The sequence below is a fragment of the Calypte anna genome, chromosome 1 (genome assembly GCF_003957555.1).
Source record: "Calypte anna isolate BGI_N300 chromosome 1, bCalAnn1_v1.p, whole genome shotgun sequence".
Lineage (NCBI taxonomy): Eukaryota > Metazoa > Chordata > Aves > Apodiformes > Trochilidae > Calypte > Calypte anna.
Window position 1 is genome coordinate 119,110,284 of NC_044244.1, and position 20,417 is coordinate 119,130,700.

The 20,417-nt window shown below is 53.6% G+C and overlaps 2 protein-coding genes across 5 annotated transcripts in view; one reads left to right on the plus strand and one right to left on the minus strand.

Moving 5' to 3' along the window:
- The first annotated feature begins 3,173 nt into the window (after positions 1–3,173).
- ARX (aristaless related homeobox) lies at positions 3,174–11,729 on the plus strand. Of its 4 annotated transcripts, XM_030450521.1 has the most exons (7): positions 3,174–3,448; positions 4,610–5,327; positions 6,682–6,727; positions 8,712–8,781; positions 8,866–9,046; positions 10,340–10,571; positions 10,676–11,729. In XM_030450521.1, exons 1-7 carry the CDS (start codon positions 3,256–3,258, stop codon positions 10,715–10,717), a joined length of 1,482 nt encoding a protein of 493 aa, XP_030306381.1. In that variant the 5' UTR covers positions 3,174–3,255; the 3' UTR covers positions 10,718–11,729. The 4 variants fall into 4 exon arrangements, with proteins under 4 accessions (XP_030306381.1, XP_030306354.1, XP_030306372.1 ...); XM_030450494.1 differs by having other exon boundaries at positions 8,712–9,046; XM_030450512.1 differs by having other exon boundaries at positions 8,712–9,046; positions 10,687–10,732.
- A 3,917-nt stretch (positions 11,730–15,646) lies between these two features.
- POLA1 (DNA polymerase alpha 1, catalytic subunit) overlaps positions 15,647–20,417 on the minus strand; it is a 197,561-nt gene continuing 192,790 nt past the window's right edge. The window contains exon 37 of the mRNA XM_030469196.1: positions 15,647–16,908. Within this exon, the coding sequence (XP_030325056.1) occupies positions 16,736–16,908 (173 nt within the window). The 3' untranslated portion in view covers positions 15,647–16,735. The remainder of the gene's footprint in view (positions 16,909–20,417) is intronic.

The window sequence follows — 20,417 nt, forward strand, 5'->3', positions numbered from 1 at the left end:
TTTCCCCAAGGGTGACAGCGAACTGCCATTTTGCAGCCACGTCTTCTCGCAAGGATGGGTTCGAGGGAGCTGAGGGGGAGGGGGAGCGGTTCGGACGACGGGGCTCGGTGTAACGAGAAAGGAAGATAAAGGGGGAAAAAAACAAAACGTCAAACCCCACTGGAAAAAAAGGGGTCCCAGGGACCCCGGAGCGTCGCACAGTTCCTGGAGGAGGAGGAGGGCCGTGTGTGGGAGTCACCCTGAGCAGCCGTCGGGTGGTGACCCCGAGGCAGGTCTGGGTCGTCCTGCCCCTTCCTGGCCCGGCGGAGCGGCTCGAGAGCCTGGGGTCCGGTACCGCTCCTCTCTGCGAATCGAAGCGGGAGGCCCCCGCGTCCTGACAGAGGACCCGGCCGGGCCGAGGGGTCGTCCGCAGAGGGACAGGTGACCCCTGTCCCCAGCAGGGAGGGCAGTGTCGTTACCGGTCCGCCCGGGCTCCCTGACCGTCCCGCTACCTCGCCGGGCCAGAGAGGAGCCATGCGCGGGTGGGTGGGTGCGGAGATCGGTCCCTGGGGCGAAACCCGCCGCGGAGGCTCCGGATGCTCGGAGCCCGAGGAGATACAGTTCTGGCAGCGGCAGCCGAGGGTGTTAATCTAATCTGGCTGGAGTGAAAAGGGACAAATATTTCCGTTTGTGCCCTCCTGCCTCTCTCAGCACCGGCTGTCAGTCCCCGGGCTCGTTATCCGTACAAGGCATCAGTTTGTTTGGCTAAGCTCAGCAAGGTTTTCTTCTCCGAGCAGAACTATAATTGCTATAATTCTACTGTATCATTTGGATCATTGCAGCATTGTTGTTTTCTCTCTCTCGTTCTCTCCCCCTAACACTGCAATAACGCGCTCCAGTGTTAAATTAGCGGGTTGCAGGGCGGAAGAAAAAAAAAAAAAAAAAAAAAAAAGACCATAAATGAATGAAAGTTTGTTTAAAAAAAAAACAAAAACAACAAAGTGACCTAACAGAGGCGAGCTCGCATCGCAAAGCATCCTCGCCTGCTAGAGGGACTGGTGCTGACCCTTGCTGCTCCCGGGGCCGGACGGGCCGAGGGGTAGCCGGGACCCCTGGACCTCGTAGGGTAGAGAGGGGAGAGGGAACGGGGTGAACAGGGAGTGAGAACAAGGCAGAGAAGGCCGAAGGGCTCCACGGCAGCCCCCAGCACCCATCCGCCGGCAGCCACGGGCAGGTTTCTGCGCTGCCAGAGCCTTTGCAGCTGCAGCTTCAAGGGTCTCCCGTCCGGCTACTGCCTGTGCCCCTGGGGTCCCCTCTCCATGGCAAGCGGGGTGGCAGCAGGACCCTTCCCCGCTATCCCTATGTGCGGTGCCGCGGGTGGGCCGGCTCCGGCATGGTGAACAGAAGGCAAGTGCGGGCCAACCCGGCCTCTCCTGCTGCCGCGGGACTGCTCCCACCCCGGTCGCTCCCGCGGCTCCGCGCCGCTTCTCCGGGGCAAGCCCCACCGGGGAAGCCCCTGCGGAACCTCCCGGTACGGCCGTGGTGAGAGCAAGGGTTTCCCCAAATTCCCTTTTCTTGTTATTTTTTATTTCTTTTTGTGATTGTTGCTGTTTGGGTTGGGTTTTGAGGTGGTGGAGTATGGTTTTTTGTTTGTTTGCGGGTCTTTTCATGTTCCTTTTAAAAAATTTTGTTACTCGGTTAATGAATTAATTGTCATCCGTGCCAGGGATGGCAAAAGCTCCCGAGTGGCAGCGACAGCAAAGGAAAGCTTCTTGTTCCCCCCACAGGCACACCCTTGCAAAGCCGGGCCGGGCTGTGGCCGCCCCGCCGGCCGGGCACGTCGGGGCTCTCCTCATCTCGCCGTCTGTAACATCCCGGCCCTCAGGGGCAGGGGGAAACGAGACGGGAGGAACGGCAGGCAGGAGCCCTGGGGGATCCCATTCGCAGGGAGGGGACGGCTCTGGAGTGGCGCTTATCCCTGCAGGTACGGAGGGACAGACACCTGCGGAACCTGGGCGTGTGTGTGCGCACGGGGAGGAGAGAGCACACCCAAGGCAGCGCTGTGCCCACGCCCGCACGGACACACACGGGCTCTCTTGCTTATATTTTTTTCTTAATTCCCGCTGGTCAAGCCATTAGAAGACGCGAGATCCGCACGGGAACTGCGGCAGGAACAGGGGAAATGGTGCTGTCTCCCCTGAGGCGCTCGGGGCCGAGAATCACCCGAGGTTGTTTGGGGGACGATCCGATGTCCTTGTCCTTGCTAGAATCCACGACCGGGAGGGTGTATGTGAGCTGGACACACGCAGGTATTCGTAATGTGTTGATCAAAATTGACCCCAACCTCCCCAAGCAAGGAGCCTGAGCATGTCCGGGATGTGACCTCTCCACAGGAAAGGAAAAGAAGGGAAAAATAAAGGAACGAGCAAACAAATAAAAACATGAAAACCCCAAACAAATAAATAAATAAAAACAAACAAACAAACAAACAAAAAAACCCACACCAGAGACCTTCAGGCCTCGAAACAGCGTTGAAAGCCCCCGCGGAGGGGAGACGTGTGTGCGGGGCCAGGCGGAGGTAGCCGGGGCAGGGAGCGGGATGCCGTAGATGCGCTCTCACGGCACGGGATTTGGGATAGGGCCCCGGTTCCCGGCCCCGCTATTTTCAAACACCGGTCGCCAGCACGGTCAGTGTGCGCCCCTTCCCGGGGCGGGTGGGAGGGGGCTGGAGGATGCTGCCGGGGGGAAAACCCGGCGTGGATACACCAGTGGGGCCCACCTCGTCCAGCTGGGATAAGGGCCGGGCCGGGCGAGGAGCGGCGCCGCCGTCGGGGCGGGGGGAGTAGGGGTGTCGGGGCGAGGCGTGCCGCGTGGGCTCCCATACCACCACCCCCGACGGCTCCGCCGAGGGGCTCCGTGCCGCCCCTCACGGAGCGGGGCGGGGCGAAGATGGAGAGTGGGGAGCAGCTTGCCGGGTCGGCTCAGGGCGGGCGCCGATCCCTTTGGATCCGAACCGGGGTTTGGTGGGCGCCGTGTGCCGCTGGCCGCCCGGCCTCCGCCGGGAGCCAATCAGGGGGCGGCTGCCCGCACGTGGAGCCGAGGGGACTCAAGAGCGCCGCGGCCGCCGCTCACTCCCCCCGTGACGGGCGTCCCGGCGGCACAGGGCAGCGCCGCGGGGGCCGCCGCCACCGCCCCGGCCCCTCGGCACGGCACGGCCCCACCGCCGCAGCCGACACCACCACCATCACCACCGCCGCCGCTGCTGCCATCGCCGCCATGAGCGGCCCCTACCCGGAGGAGAGCTGCGCCGAGCGCCCCGAGTGCAAAAGTAAATCGCCAACTTTGCTGTCCTCCTACTGCATCGACAGCATCCTGGGCCGGCGGAGCCCCTGCAAGGTGCGGCTGCTCGGCGCCGCGCCCAGCCTGCCCGCCATCGCCGCCCGCCCCGACAGCGACAAGGCCGCGCAAGGTAAGCCTCGCCGAACCGTTCCCTTTCCCCGGACTCGGGCAGGGCAGGGCCAGTGTCGTGTGTGTCCCCCTCCGTCCACTCCCCGCGGCTCGGCCCCTGCCCAGCTCCCTTCCAGGCCGGCCAGCCGCCGCGTCGGAGCCGCTGCCTCCGTTATCCCGTTACCCGGCTGGTTAGGGGTTGCCGTGCTGTCAGGAAGCGCTGTCAGGGCCGTGCCCGTAATTCAGGCGCGTTAATGCCGTGTGAGTTGGGTAGCGCCGGTGTAGGTTGCTCCTACTTTCGATCTATGTGTAATTTTTCTTGTAGCTGAAAGAAATCGGTGAGCGCTGTAATCCGTGAAGGGAAAGGCTCGTCCGTTCGCCTTAAAACCGTATAGGATCTCGGCGAGCAAGCTGGGGGCCGCGCCCGGCAGCGGGCAAGGGAGTAGTAACGGGGCGCCGGCAGCCGCCGCCCCCGGCCTGGAGCTGGGAGCTGCCCCTCCGGTGCCGCGGGGAGCCCCTCCAGGCAGCTCCCACGGCCGGTCTCCCTCCCGTTTTCGCCGTTTCTCCGGCATTCACAGCCAGGAGGGTTTCTTTCCTCTCAGAACTAAAAGAAACTTGAGGGACGACTATAAGAGGACAAACAAATAAACAAAACCCCAAACGAAACCAGAAAGATATATAAAAAAAATAAAGCGGAGGAGCCCTGGGCCGTCCCCCGGGCAGGGGCAGCGGGGCGGGCACTGCCCTGCCGTGTAGGCGCTCAGCCGCGCCGTGCGGGACGGGGCCTGGCGGTGATCGCTGCCGGGGAGGTACCGGCGCAGGCCCGGGGCATTCAGAGTCCCCGGTCCCTGTCCCGCCGCTGAGCGGGCCGCCGGGATGGGCTGTGCGGCCGGGAGGGATTTCTTCCCAGACCGCGAACGGCGACGCGAGCCGGGACCGGGGTGAGAGTACGGGGTGACTGGAGGGAGTGTCTTCTTTCGGTGCGGGGTGTAAAGCAGTTCTCTAATGGGTGCTGCAGTGCTGGAGTCTTATCCTGGTCTCATCGCGCTGATTGCACTGACTGTGTCTCTCTCTTCCTCCCCCTTTCTCTCTTTCCTTCGCATCCCTCTCCCCCCTACGCCTGCCCGCCCTGTTCCGACTGCTGCGGCCGCCTCCGTATTCCCTCCTCTGCCTCCCGGCACAGGGACTCCCAAAGGCAGTCCCCCTTTCGAGCCGACCGAGCTGCACCTGCCCCCCAAACTGCGCCGGCTCTACGGGCCGGGCGGGGGACGGCTCCTGCCACCGGGGGCAGCAGGGCCGCGGGGAGACCGGCCGGAGGGGCGGCCGGAGGGAGGCGCCGGCCCGGTGCCCGCTGCTGCCCCGTGGGACACGCTGAAGATCAGCCAAGCGCCACAGGTCAGCATCAGCCGCAGCAAGAGCTACCGTGAAAACGCGCCCTTCGTGGCCCCGCCGCCCGCCCGGGACGAATTGGGCAGCCCCGCCGCGCACGTCGAGGAGCGGCCGGGCCCCGCCGCCCCGGCCGCCGAGGAGGAAGAGGAAGAGGAGGACGAAGAGATGCTAGAGGAGGAGGACGAAGAGGAAGAGGAGTTGGAGGATGACGAGGAGGAGGAGTTGCTGGGCGAGGATGGCGGAGGGCTGCTGAAGGAGGCCCGCCGAGGCGCCGCCGCGACCCCCGGGGCGGAGGGCGGGGATCTGTCCCCCAAGGAGGAGCTGCTGCTGCACCCCGAGGACGGCGAGGGCAAGGACGGCGAGGAGAGCGTCTGCCTCTCGGCCGGCAGCGACTCCGAGGAGGGGCTGCTCAAAAGGAAGCAGCGCCGCTACCGCACCACCTTCACCAGCTACCAGCTGGAGGAGCTGGAGAGGGCCTTCCAGAAAACCCACTATCCCGACGTCTTCACCAGGTACCGGCCCCCGGGGCCCCGGCTGAGCGCTGAGCGCGCGAGACTCGAAGGGGCGGGCGGGATGGGGCTCCTGTGTGCTGCACCCCCGTCCCCAAACAGCCCCCTCGCCTGTGTCGCTTGCCGCGGGCACCCCCGGGCTGGGATGGACGGGATGGGGAGCAGGTCCTGGCTCCGGGGGGACCCACGGCAGCGCCTGAACAGGCCCTCCAGGAGGCCTTTGCTGGGGTCTATTTTTACCCGCTGCCCTTCTCCACCCTCGCCACCGGATCGGTTACACGCTGCCGGTGGGGCTGGACCCCAGCCCGGCCCGGGGAAGCCCCGGCAGGGGCAGAGATCAAAGCACCGCTGCCTAAAAATATCGCCTCGGCACGTCGGGGCCCCTCGCTGTCCCCGTGGAGCCCGACGGGGCTCGGCCTGGCTCTGCCCGCATTTTCAGAGGCGTTGGAAATTCTAGCCCCGTAGCGACAGCTCCTGCCGGCGGCTGCTCCGCGGGAAAGGCAGGCAGAGAGGCAGAGCAGCCTGCCTGCTCCCCGCGCTGCCTGGAAATGGCCCCCTCCCCTGTAGCCCAGAGTAGGGTTGAGCCCCCAAAGCCCGCACTTTTCGATAAGGGAGACCACCCACCCCTGTTTCTCGTTTGTTTTACCGGGAAGGTTGAAGGGGTTGGGGGACTGTCCGTGGGGACGTTATGTTTCACACCCTCATAGCTCTCGGGGCTCCCCTCGGGGTGCCTCCTGGCCCCGGCTGAGGCCCCGGGAGCAGCTTGCCCAGCGATGTGTCTGAACATATCGCGGCTTTTTTGGTTGTGGTTTTGGGTTTTTTTGTGTTTTTGTTTTTGGTGTGGTTTTTTTTGGTTGGTTTGTTTGGTTTTTTGGTTCTGTTTTTTCACTGGTTTGTGTTTCCCTCTGGGGCTTCCCCTGCCCGGCAGGCGCGGGGCTCCGGCGGCAAAGGGGATTCGGCTCAGCTGGGAGCGCTCCACTTTTGGGTACGGTCCCGATGAGCGCTGCTCTAACGCCTTCATGGGTTCCGATTTGCCTCAGTTGAGGCAATTCAAATCGGCGTGTCTGGCAGCTCGGCTGCCGCCCCCCCGTGCCGCCGTTGTGGCAGGAACCGGCTGAATTTGGGGAGGGGGATGCCAAAACTCGGGGGGTGCCTACGGGCAGCCAACTCGGCCTCCCGCAGCCGGGATGAGAGGGGCAGCAGGCGGTGCCCGCCCGGCACCGCTCCCCCTGGGTACCAGGATTTCGGGATCGTTTAGCGACGGGGGAGCAGATCCGCGGCTCGGGGGGGGGAGAGGGCGGCCGGTGCCCCCCGCCTCCCTGCCCCGGGCTGATGGCGGCATGTGTGTCTCCCCCAGGGAGGAGCTGGCGATGAGGCTCGACCTGACCGAAGCCCGAGTGCAGGTGAGTGGCCGTGGCGGCGGGACGGAGGCCGGGGCCTCCCTCGACGGCGCCCGGCGGACTGGGGTGGGTGTCCCCGGCCCTTCCCCGGCCCCGGCAGGACCGATCCATGGGCTAGTGAACCCCAATGTGAAGCGAACGCGGGGGCCCCGCGGGGCTGGGGTTGTTAGCGAGACCCGCTCAGCCGCAAGCCGGGTATTTGGCTGCCATCAAATCTCCAATCGGGCTTCATAAAAGCCCACTTAGTGCTAGAACAAACAGGGCCATTTGAAGGCGAAATGTTGTTTGATTTCCTCTCCGCCTGCACAAGGAGCTGGCTAATGCTATTTGATTTCCCATTTTTGATAGCAATAAGCCTGCATTGATCTAATAGTGAGTGAGTGCAATGCTATTAAAGGTGTTTGCCGCCCCATACCAGAGTGCATTTCCCAACCCGGGTCTCATAACCAGAGAGACGATAAACATTGGGATGCCCTGATTGCCAACAGAAAACAGATGTCTCTGGGTTTGAAGCTGAGCAAATCACTTTACAGTTAAAATCGGGCGCTGATAAAGCATAATAAATTCCATATGGCTCATTTAATACACAACAGCTTCTTGCATTAGAGGGGCTAATGATGAGATTTGTCCCTTCCTTTCTGTTGACACATTTCTCCATTGTCAAACAGAGATGTGACAGCAAATCAGTATTTTCAGCTCAGGGGAACAAGTCGTGGGAAAGTTAAATAACTTTTTAAAAAGAAAGACACCCCCTTTCTCTCTCCTCTATTCACGGGAGAAGATGTAATTAAGGGAATATGAATTATGAGAGTCCCTTCGTTTACCTTTGGGTGTACTCAGACTTATTAATTCAATAAGGAAGAATTGCAGCGGGGACAGCTTGCTAATTGAGTTTTAGCTGGGAGAGAAGTTCCCTCCCTGCCAGGCTCTTGGCTTCCCCGCCAACGCGATGCCTCTTCCTGCCTGGGCTCCCAGATGGGCGCCTGTGGCGACCAGTTGTGGTTCCCTGACTGCCAGGAGAGCCCCGCGGCGCTGCTGCCTTCCCCGCTCCCCGGGGAATAGGGATCTCACGCCGAGCTAGCAAAGCCCTGCCTAACAGGGAAAACTCGGCCCACAGCAGCTCGAAAAAAATTTACGAACGTGTGTTTCCCTCAAAGACTCTCTCTTTAGGTGCCTGTGATGCCTTGCACTTGGTTATTAAGCAAATACTTTATTTTCTTCGAAGTGTGTGCAGGGGTTATTTTTCTTGTTCCCCTTTACTTCTCTCTTGTTTTAAGCCCGTGTTAGATCACGATTTTTGCTTTTCGAGAGGGGGAAATAAGCATGGCAGTGTTGCGGCGTCTTAACTAACTCCCGTAAAATAGATCCTAAAAGAAGAGCCTGGAAATGTCTATTTGCCGCTTCGGTTGCCTCGCAAATTATTTCTTCGTTTTAGACAATTGTGAAATCACGAATCTTCTCCTCGCTCTAAATCTGAACGGGAAAAATTAAAAAGTCCATTATCCCCAAACGATATCATTTGCAAATATTCCCTACAGCGAAAAAACCCGCGCAGCTCCCGGTGTGGGTCTGCGTGTAGAATAGAAAACCTCTTAGTCCCACTGAGAAACTATTTTTCCGCTGTTCCAACGCAGCAAGAGCACTGCTGACAGGCTCTCCGGCGCCAGCAGCCGCCGACAAACGAAGACGGGGGTGGGTTAAGCTCCTGGGGTTCCCCGAAGCCAGGCGGTGCCGACCCACTCCGGGAGCCCGCAGGCGGCTTTCGGTAGGGTCACCTCTCGGAGCTGCAGCGCGGCGCTGACACGCGTGGTCCTCGCAGACCGGCACCTTTAGGGGTGTCACAGTGGACCGATCCCTTTCGGGGTGCCCCCAGGCGGGGGCAGCGGAGGAGCGAGCGCCGTCGGGCCGGTGCGTGGCCCCCGCGGGGCTCTCCCCGCCGAGGTGGAGAGGCAGGCGTATTAAAACCGGTTTTTCTTTTGGCTTTCAGGTATGGTTCCAGAACCGTAGGGCTAAGTGGCGGAAGAGGGAAAAGGCTGGGGCTCAGACACACCCCCCAGGTTTGCCTTTCCCTGGTCCCCTGTCAGCAACTCACCCCCTCAGTCCATACCTTGATGCTAGTCCTTTCCCTCCTCATCACCCAGCTCTAGACTCCGCTTGGACTGCCGCCGCCGCCGCCGCCGCGGCCGCCGCCTTCCCCAGCCTACCGCCGCCGCCCCCCGGTTCCGCGGCGCTGCCCCCCGGCGGGACCCCCCTCGGCCTCGGCACCTTCCTGGGGGCGGCCGTGTTCCGTCACCCCGCCTTCATCAGCCCCGCCTTCGGCAGGTACCGACCGGGCACCGCGGGGAAGCGAGGGGGGTGAGGGTGAGGGGGGATTACGGGGCGGGAAACGACACGACCGACGGGGCGGGGGGCGACGGCGGCTGCCGAAACGAGCCCGGGGTCGGGCCACCCTGACCTCGGGAGCTCTCCGGCAGCCGCCGTCGTTGTCCCCTGCGCGGGTGACGTCCGGGGTCGACGTTGTCTCCTGCGCGGGTGACGCAGCCTCGGGGCGGCCCCCACGCGGGACCCCGTTTCGCGCGGGGCCGCCCCGGGCCCGTTCAAACTTGCGAGATCCTGGCGGCCGGCGGCGATTGGGCACCGCGCTGATCACGTGCTCCTGGCCTAGCTTCTTATTGGGCGAGGGAGGCTCTTGCGCCCGCCCCTATCCTCCCCTTCGCCCCCCCCCAACTCCTCACCCTCACCCCCCTTCCCCATTCCACAGCCACCGCGGAGCTGCCCCGTGGGGGCGGCCGCTCCGTGGGTTCTGCGGTGGTTGTGGGTGGGGGCCTGGGCAGGAACGAAGCGGGGTCCCTGTCGGGCAAAGCTGCGGAAATAATCGGTGCTCTCCACACAGGGATTAAGCCTGTGTGGGGGGTACTTTTCGTTACCACTCCTTTGCTTGGGCTGAGGAGGGGGGTCAGGTGGCCGTCATTCGGCATTTCGGGGTGCGCTGAAGCCGGGACAACCCGGCTGGACGCCACACGGGGTCCGTCACGATCAGGTTTTTAGTCGTGGGTGGGTATGAGCAGCTTCGAGAGGCGAGTATCGGGGAAATCCCCGCGCTGCGTCCCTGCGCTCCGTCCCTGAGCGGTCGAGGCCAAAACGGGGATACCCCCGGCCGGCGGGGGTGCTTGCCCGCAGAACCGGGGACCTAGCTGCCCCGTCAGGATGCCCCCACCGGAGCAGGCCGAGGGGGAAGAGATCCCGTCCATTTTTGAATGGACGGGGCGAGCGCAGCCTTCGTAAGATCAGTGGTTTCCCGTAATGTTTTTTTCGTGCTATCTAACGAGAAAAAGCCCCCAGAGCCTTTTTCAGCCGCTGTACCCCCCTCCCCGCCACCGTACCCCCATCGTCATCCGCCCCGACAGCGGCAATCTGGGGACAAGCAGAGTCGGAGATTTTCTTTCCCCTGCCCTCCCTTTTTGTTTGGGGTTTTTTTTTTCACAAAAGAATTTTTTGCACTCCAGCGTCGGGTTTTTTTCCATCGCGGCTTTTTCCCTTCTGACCGGGAAGGAGGCGAGCGGAGCCGGTGGAGCCCCGGCGCGGCGGTGACGGGCGTCTCTGCTTCCCTTGCAGGCTCTTTTCCACCATGGCCCCCCTGGGCAGCGCATCCAGCGCGGCGGCCTTGCTGAGGCAGCCGGCGCCGGCCGCCGAGGGGGCGGTGGGCTCGGCGGGGCTGGGGGACCCGGCAAGCGCTGCCGCGGACCGGCGGGCTTCCAGCATCGCCGCCCTGCGGCTGAAGGCCAAGGAGCACGCCGCTCAGCTCACCCAGCTCAACATCCTCCCCGGGAACAGCACGGGGAAAGAGGTGTGCTAAGAGACGGTTGTCGTCCCGGGGGTGCGGGTTGGGTTGTGTTTTTTTGGGGTTTTTTTGTTTCTTTTTTTTTTTTTTTTAGGAGGGGGAGGAAAGAGAGTGAAAAGAGGAGAGTTAAACGTACGAAAAAAAAAAAATAAAGGTCACCTCAGACAGCTCGAATCAAGACCAGACGGGGAGGGTGGGGGGAAGAAATTAATAATAATATTAAAAAAAAATTAAAAAAATAAAAACAAAACAAAAAAAAAAGGACCAGCAGCTGAGACTGGGGTGGGTTCTCGAGTTACGAGCTTGGAGACAGCGAGCGCCTTTTTGCATCAACCTTCATGCGAGTGAACCAACACTGGCAAGCTCCTGAATAAGTAACTCCTTGGCTGGTACATTTCTCAAATGTACAACATGTTTATTTCCTCTCTGAGCATTAAGGAGAAAAAAAAAAAACAGGGGAAGAAAAAAAACCCTAATAAAAGTTATTATATATTAGCGTTACATACGGTAAATATTTTTCCTTCTGTTTATCTGGCAAGAAAAAAAAAAAAAAAAAAAGAAAAAAAAAAGGAAAAAAGGAAACAAATAGAATTGTAATTAATTAAGAAAGAAAAATAAGACGGAAAGAAAAGTATAGGGAGGGGAAGCTACCCACATCTTAAAATAACATCCTAGGATGTTAAGTTGATCTTTTAGGAGCACTGGAGAACTCTTTTACATGTTGATGCAGCAAGCTGCATGCGCTAACCAAGGATGCTGCCAGTGCAGGATGAAAGTTAATTTGATGCTGTAAGCTAACCAGTGCACTTAAGGGAAAGGATATATCTTTTTCTTGTTATATTCTTTATCACTACACCAACCAAGGTTTTTATATCAAACCAAAGGGAAATACACTGCTAGAATATGGACTGTTTAAGTCACTAAACTGTGATTATTGATTCTGTACATACCATTGTTATAAAAAAAAAAGAACAGAGCTTTGTATATTTGAAATGTTATAAAACAATTGCACTCAGTGTAGTGTTGTAAAAGTTTGTCATTCTGTAGATTCTTACTGTGTTGTAGATATAATAGGGTTCCTAGACAAATATTTATGTACAAACCCTTTATTTAACTTATTAACTGTAGAGGTTTCTGAAACCCTCAAGAGGCGATGGTACAGTACTTTTTTCGTGTAATGTCGTTATTGTTAACACTTTTCCTTGCTATCCGGTGGAGAAGTGCCACGTTCAGAAAATAAACACAAATATATGTTTAACAAAAAGAAAAGAAAAGAAAAACAATGAACAAAAGAAAACAAACGCAAAGAAAGCCCCGGTACCTGCGGGGGCTGCGGAGCTGCCGGAGCCGCACTGATCCCCTCGGGCGCGGCCGGGGCTGCGCATCGCCACCCCCGCTGCCAGGGAACCCCACCACGGGGTTGCGGGGAGCGCGGGTCCCTTGGCCGGGGGTGATTGCCAGAGCTTGGGGGGCATGAGGTTGCGAGGGGCCTTGCAAATCAGAAGATCCGGGAGTGGAGTTCGGGGGGAGCCGCCCCATGCACCCCAGGACAGGGATGGGGCAACCTCTGGCTCTGCTGCTGCCGAGAGACAGAGGCAGGGAAACAAAGCGAGCACTCGCACCCCTCCTTCGCTCAGAGGAGGAAGGAAAGTCCCGTGATCTGCACCCCGTTCACCCGGGGATGAACTGTTGGAGATTTTTTTTCCCCTCTAGTTGCCCCTGTTGGGTTTTGGTGTTTTTATGTTTGGGGGCTGGTTTTTTTTCGTTCGTTTGATTCGGTTTGGTTCCTTTGGTTTTGGGATTTTTTTTTTTTTTTTTTTTTTTTGCTGGGTTGGTTTTTGTTTTGTTTTGTTTTGTTTTGTTTTGTTTGTTGTTGTTTGGTTTGGGGTTTTTTCTGTTTCTGGACGCATCTCTCTCCTGTGCCTTTTCCACGGAGCAGACACGCGTGACTACCGTGACTTTCTCCCCTACCCCCATGCAGGGACAGCCGGCGCTGCCGGCAACTGCCGGCTCCGCAATTCTCCGGCCGCGATGAGCCCCGGAACCTCCTCGGCCAAACACCCGGTCCCGGAGGGCAGCGGGCGTGGGACCGGGCCGGGTCGGAGCGCGGAGTTGTTGGGGTTTTTTTTGGGTGATTTGGTCTAACCGTGGCATCGCTCAACAACGGCAGCCAGGGGACCGGGAAAGAGCCCCGGAACCGCCCCATCTCGGCCATCTGCGAGCACCGAGGGGGCCCGGCCCGGCCCGGCCCGTCTCAGCCCTCTCCGGCTCCGGTAGCCGCCGTCCGGATAGCGCCGCCAGAGCAGCCACCTCGAGTGGGATCCGTCCCGACCTCTCTCTGCAGCCCCCCTCTTCCTCCCACGGCGTTTCACATACCCTCAGACCCCCTTCCCCGCCCGCCCCCAACAGTATTTTTGAGTGTTAAAAGCCAGCATAGGCGCGAAAAAAAGAAAAAAAGAAAAAAAAAACCGGGAAAAATAAGGCTTGTTCCCTGGACGTTATTAACTGTGCAGCCTGAAATATACATTTTTGCCTTAAAGAAAAGGGAATCATTATCAAGCCATTACGCATTAAGAAATGTCATTCAGTCATTTTTATTCATTCCGCTGAAATCTTCGTAAAAGCCCGAATCATACTTCTGCAAGCAGCAATTTTGTTAATCCAGGGGGTTATTACTCTGGTCCCTTATTAGGATCTATACTGCTGCCAAGCAATCCTATAACCTTCTCAAAAGAAGTTTACCTCCGTGTTATAAAACCAGTAGTGGTATTTATACTGTGCAATAATTAGTGTATTACTTGAATCCACTAACAGGTTCATTTTATCTCCGCACAAAACCCCTAGTCTGCTTATAGAAAGCTTGTGCCTCCTTTGGTGCTGCTGAAGTGGTGAAAGAGTGAATGAAGGCTGGTAGCACTTTCTCCTTTCGCCGTGCCTTAATTCCCATCTCTTTTTGCTCTCATCCAATTAGTGCAGTGTATTAAGCGGTTTATCATCTCATAGTCAGCTATTGAGAGAAACAAGGCGAACACTTTGCAATAGAGCCTGCTCTCCTTTGACACCCTCAGGTACTTACATATTCCACTGTGCTATGAATAATAGAGGAAGAATAGAGCGCTAATTCCCTCATCAAAGAATGCCTTGTCTGCTGCTTTGCTCAACAACACCATTCTGATCAAAAGAAAAGCAATAAAGCTTAGCATAACAAAACGAAACCTACTTATTAGCTTAGTGGTTAAATTAATGCAGAGCCGCTGCTATTCAAAACCAAGGTTTGAAAACAGCCTCCAACAACCTGATAATGCTGCCTTCGGGATGAAGGAATTTTAATCTGAAATTTGAAGCTGGCACAGATGAGTTAATCTATTAAACTGCTATAAGGAGGGAGCGGGAGAACTATTCAATTAGGGCACATTGAAGGTGCTCTCGCAGAAGACGGGGAAGGATGCGAAGGGGAAGATGTGCTCCCGCTCGGCGATAGAAAAAAAAAAAAAAAAAAAAAAAAAGAAAAGTGACTTTGACGGCGACAAGAGGGGTTTTGGCACAGCCACCGGCGTGTTTGCCATGGGGATTGTTTCTCATATCACATATGTCCTCCGCGAAACCTGGCCACCGGCTCCATGTATCAACACTGCTCTTCCCCAACTGCAAATAAATACAAATAAACACAAACCTTAATTTTAACAGCGTTTAGGGGGGAGGGGAATGAGGGACAAGAAGAGGGAAAGGAAGGGAAGGCGATGGGAGCCAGATCAGCCTCCAAACGCGAACCTCCGAACTTCAGTCTTTCCCAGATTATTTACAGCGCTGCACTCACCAGCTCCGTTCAATATTAAATGCTATAAAGATGATTTTGCGTTTCCCAGCCTTCCTCTGGGGCCAAGGCGAGGCACGGTGCCCAGAGCTCATTAGAGAGAGAGGAATAGGGGGGGGGGGGGGGGGAGTGGTAGGGAGGGGAGTGGGGGAAATCCAGTCAACTCCTTGCCAAGACTTCAACTCTGATCTGACCAACTCTGCTGAGAGGAATAAAAAATTGCCTCAATTCGGGGTAAAAGCCCTCATTTCCGACATTCCCCCCCCTACGGACTGCGACTGGCTGGGGCTGCGGGGTGTGTGTGTGTGTGCGCTTAAGGATGGTGCCCCCCCTCCCCCTCGCCCCCTTCGCCGGGCTCCTCCGCTCCCCCCAGCCCCTCTCAGGGCCACCGTGTGCTGCTGTGCCCCACACAAGCATTCCACAACACTCTCATTTAATCTAAACATCCCTAAACTTGCAAATTAACAGGCTCTTCAGCTGTAATTATACAGATACATACAAGTGCCACGGGGTCAGGTTATGCCGTATCTATCCATTTTATTTGTATACCTCACGTCTGGAGGAGAAGGTCACACTTTTCTCTTTCCTTTCTCTACCCGGTTAATCTCAGGAATATCTTCATAATCCTAACTGAGTTGGACATGAGAAATAATAAAAAAAAAAAAAAAATTCTGAGTGCAACTATAGGAAGCTGGGATCCCTCAAAGGGCTGCAACATCCCCATCTCATTTAGGCAGCAACACCTCTCTCCAAGACAAACCTCCACAGAAAGTCCCAACTTCACAGGTTGGGAAGGAAGGAAAGCTCACTGCGGGGGGAGACAACACCACCACAAAACCAGGGACTGAGCAGGCTCCATTTCTCACGTACTGCGCCTCAGTGTCAGCAAAACTTATAGGATTTAGCTCCTAAAGTTGCCCAGAAGATGACTCCATATTCGGGCATATTAAAATAGACATCACCTACACCCACACACAGCATCTTCTAATGCCACTTAGGGACAAATTAATGTCATAAAATACTCTTAACACGGACACGGGTATCCCCTTCAGTGCCCACCACGTTCATGCTAATGCTCTTACTTTGTCTTCATGCTCCTTTTGTTACTGGCCAGTTATCCTAAAAAATGGGGACATGAGCATTTCTTCAAAGCCAGGAGAAGTCTGGAGCAGTATGAGCTCTCAAGGAGTATTTTCAACAGTCACATGACCAAACAAAATTCTCTTTTACTAGAAAATTTTATTTTTTTTCCTCCAACTGTCAGGAAAACTTTACATTTTATACTGTTAAAGATTTCAAAGAAAATTTTTATAACCTTACATTAATATATCACATTCCAAATTTAACAGCAAAACGAGTACAATATTTTGCATACAGAAGCATGTACCCAAATTTACTATCTTCGTTTGTCATATCTGCGTGTCATTTTATTAAGAGTAAATGAAAAATACATTTTGTTTATAAAAACCTTTAAAATCTCCAATACAGTAATTATTACAAAACAGAAAAATGATCCCCTGCTTTGCATTCCCCCATTACTGGTTACAATATAATCCCAAACATATTTTCCCCCATCAAGAATACTACTTTCAAATACTTTATATGGAAAGAAATGAAATACATTTATTTCCTGCCTCTGTAGGGAAAGGTTATTTTACGTATCTCTACATCCACATAAGAAATTTTCAACGTGGCAAAACAATGTGCTTAAAGACGCACAGAAAAACTCTTCATACAAAGATGGTTCTTATTTTTAGCACCTCCAGGTTTCAATCGTTCTTTATCTTTAATAAAATTTGCAAGTAAAGCGTCCCTACCTCTGTTCAGAAGGTATTAGGACATTTAAAGGCATTTAGGTTTGGTATTGTTTTTAATTGGTATGATCAGCAAGAAGATAAACTGTGAAAAGGCACAACATTAGTGCTCCTACTGAGACCTCTACTAACCTCTCTTCCTGAGAGCACCTCTACTAAATACCCTGGAGCAAAGTCTAGGATCACTTACATTCCAGCAACTCTCACTGGGAATTATCCAATTAAAGCAGCAATTCCCCCACCCCCTTTTCCCTCGTAGGTCTAAATACACAACAAAATATATTGTAAAAAAAAAAAAAAAAAAAAGCAACTATTCCATATTTTAATAACCCTGGCTTCTCAATGAAGAAAAGAATGGAAGATAAAAACATCTTGAATATTTCATGTCCACGTGAATCCCACATCCCATTTCCATCTTCCATTCTTCCTCCTCTAAAGAGATTATTAAAACACCATTGTGCATACTGAAGTAGAGTATTGCTTAAGAGATCATTACTGTTAAACAAGGTACTAGCCTCTCGTCTGCCTCCATTTTTAATCAATCACTGCCTTTCATTGCTGGACTCTCCCACAGATCTCCCCATACTGACAGTGAAGAGTTTGCCGAGGTTCACTTCTGAGTAGGCACTCATAGACAGACAATTGTCTACGGTGCTCTTCAGTCTTTTGTAGGCCTCAGAGACTTCTTCCCTGTGTGGTTTCTTTTTCAAGTGCTCTAAAAAAAAAATGAAGAGAGAAAAAAAATAACAAAGAATCATTAAAAGACCACAAAAATGAAGTCCTTTTGCATTCACTACTACTGCAAATCGTGGCACTTTAAAAGGAGGCGCAAGTTGTAGCAAATAAAGAAGATATTTACACCACACTCTTCCAAATTCTGCTGCCTCTCAGCTGCAGTGCTGTACCAGCTGGTTAGGGACCAGGTCAACCTGCACATGGTGGCAAGGCTGAAGCTGCCTCATCCCCACCAGCACGGGAGCAGCATCTTCTGCCTGGAGCTGCTGAGAAGCACAGCCTGCCCTGCTATGTCATCTTAGAATCATACCATAGAATCATAGAATTGGATGGGTTGGAAGGGGCCTCTGAGATCATCAAGTCCAACCCTTAACCCAAGTCCATCTTAATGGAGCAAAATGAGGTTCACTAAGTCACAGAAAATGAGCAACAGCACGGCTGGCTCTCAAAGGATCCCTTCTGAAATGAACAGGTGCCTTAACTTGGAGAGAACCACGGAAAGTCCCCAGGAGTTTGAAGCAGGGAGAGATTCTGCCCAAGTTTAGCTTAGGGATGGGAACTTTGTGTCTCTGTTGCTGCTAATACTGGAACAACCTAGGACAGATGTGCCACACACCTTGTGCACTCTCACATGCACCTTGTGTGCAGGATGGGAATTGTGATGTTGGACAACATGAAGGCACTGGAAGGGGTGGGAGCACTGACAAGGGAAATTCCTTGCTATTCCACCCTAGAAATGACAGAAGGTGCCCAGTATCTCAGTCACAAGGTTCACCTGACATATGAATAAAGAGAGCCGTTCCCTCAGAAAAAAACATCTGGAGTGCAAGACATTTACTCACTTGTATATTTGTGTGTGTGCAAATTCATGTGCATGAGTTCGTATATATGTCAGCAGCAAAGCCCAAACTGTTGTGGTGTTTGTTTTTTTTAACTTGTTTTGGATTTTCTTGTTAAATTTTATGAAAAAAAAAAGAGGTAGTTTTTTTGAGTGGGTGCCCAGCTCTTTCTTTACATAGGCCATGGACAAAAGACTAAAAAACCAAAATACTCTACTGATACGCAGCAATGCCAGCTTGATGTAGATCTGGTGAGGTTGTGCTCCTCTATTCCATGAAGAGCATGAATATTCCATGTTCTAGAAACAGCAGCTCCTACTCAAAAAATCCTGCATTTGCAGTTAGACCTTCAAACAGGCAGCACATAACTGAGCACACAGGGCAAAACCAGATGCCCTCCCAGTTTCCTCCGTGTTAGGCTGGAGGGAATCCAGGTCATGCAGAACTATGAGAGCACAGCACAGGTACTTAAAGCTCAACCTCTCAGGATATTTCAGCACAGTGTAAGCGTGTGCCTTGTGAGCAACCAACACCATCCTTCTGCTGCTCCTTAGCTTTGCCTAAAAGCTGTTGTCTCAATTCTGCTTGTTCCCTCCACAGTACTGGTACTGCCCTCCTCATGCTTTGTATGTGTACAAAGGAGCCTCCATCCCCTCGCAAACGGCTTTCATTACGTGACACGTTTTTTCAGCTCCCAAGTTTAGATGAAAAAAACCTAGTTGTCTCTAAAACAGCTGAGTTTCTCTGAGAGAAGGGTTTGGAGGAGAGGGATATGCTAGATTTTTGAGTCCACCTGTGAGAGGGAAGAAATGACTCACTTGTGCAATGACTCACTTCTGGGATGTGACTGAGCTGGAGACATCCCATCGGACCCACCCTTGTCTCAGCAGCCAAGGCAAGGATTGCTCCATGAGGAGATGGCAGGGCAGAAAGGCATGGTAACAGAAATAGCTGGTACAGTTTTGGGGTTTGTGAATTCTGCAGGATTTACAAATATTGGTGCAGAGTCTGTGCTTTCAGAGAAACACAGCAGATTAACCACTGGATACAATACAAACAGTGTTGTTTTACCCAGCAATTGCCACCTGCCCAGGTTTATTCGTGTTATTCACCAAGTTCCACTGAACTCAGTTGCTCTGCATGATGCTATCAAATCTTTAAAAATGAAATTAAAATTTATATTAACAATGCCAGTTTGTGTGTTGTGACTAAAAGCACCTTGGTAAGCACCTTTGTTGCACCCTTGTGAAGAACGTATGTACCATGCTGTCACATTCAGTTTTGAGTATTTATATCACCAGCTTTGGGCAGTATGCAAAGAGATGATGATGCCTGGCAGAAGATACCACATTCTCACCATTACCCAGGCAGCAATGACATTATGTCTATTTGCAGAATTAGAATTTCCTTAAACCACACCATCAATAGAATAAAAATTTCAATTACAAGAATGTGGTCACTATGAGAGTGAAGTCATTACAGAATGAATGCATTCAATGATGTTGGAATTATTTAAATGTAGGGTTCAATTAAACAAGCCTTGAAAATTGTAATAGCCAGATCCATAAAAACACAAACCCTACTCTGCCCCAAATGCAGTGCTAACTAGTTTATGTGTTTTCAAGATAAATGATATACCATGTGGGTATTTCTGCTCATGTTAGCAAAACCATGGTCTTTATCCCAAGGAACTGTGGAGAATAACCATCCTTCTAGCTCAAAACTAGGCTAAAATATTTTAAAGCTTCCTGGAACTCAGGGGGCATCAAGGTGAAGTATATCAGTGTGCAGAACCAGCTGGCACAAGTGAGCAGAGCAGGAAGGCACATTAATCATGAAAACAAGGAGGCAAACAGTAAACCAAAGTAGGGAACAAAAATACAGGCCTACATACAGCTCAAATTCAGGGTCCAGCTGTCCTGTGTGCCCAGCTCCCCCCAGCCTTAAATCTAAACTTTAATTATAACCGATAACCTGACAGTAACCTTGCTGACTTCAAGCATTTCTTAGATGCAATTACCCTCCTAGAGGCGTGCAGGAAAGGGTGGACTGGGGGGGGAAAAAAAAATTAAAAAAAAAAAGAGGGGGCTGGTTGAAGTAATGAGGCCAATTTTAAGTTTCAATTATAAGAGAATGGGAGCTGGGAGCTCCGGGTGGAGAGGCAGGCAGCGGCTGCAGCACAGCCACCCCATGCATTTGAATGACACAAGTGCATCTGATGACTGGGGAGAAGAGATTTAAAGAACTGTAGTAATACAGATCAGGGGAAGATGAGAGAGGACACAGCTCCTGATGTGTTTACCTCCTTTGCTGATGGGATATTGACTTTTCCCACCAGGTTGGTTAGAAAGGGGACTATTTACGCTGCCACACAGCAGAGTAAGAATGACAACCACCATCACTCGGTGCTCCTCGGAGTAAAAGACAACCGTGACCGCCGCGTATCACGCAGCCAGTCGATACCTCTGAGTTACCACACCATCCCACTTAGAGATGCATATAAAAGCTCCTACTTTCTTCCCAAATCAGAATTTAATCAATACTGCGCCTAAGGCCTTCTGAAAACCAAGCTACACAAACTGACTGAAATTGCCTTTCGGTAGTAAGTCACGTTCCAAAATAGTTCCTGTTGTCACTCCATCGTTGTTTT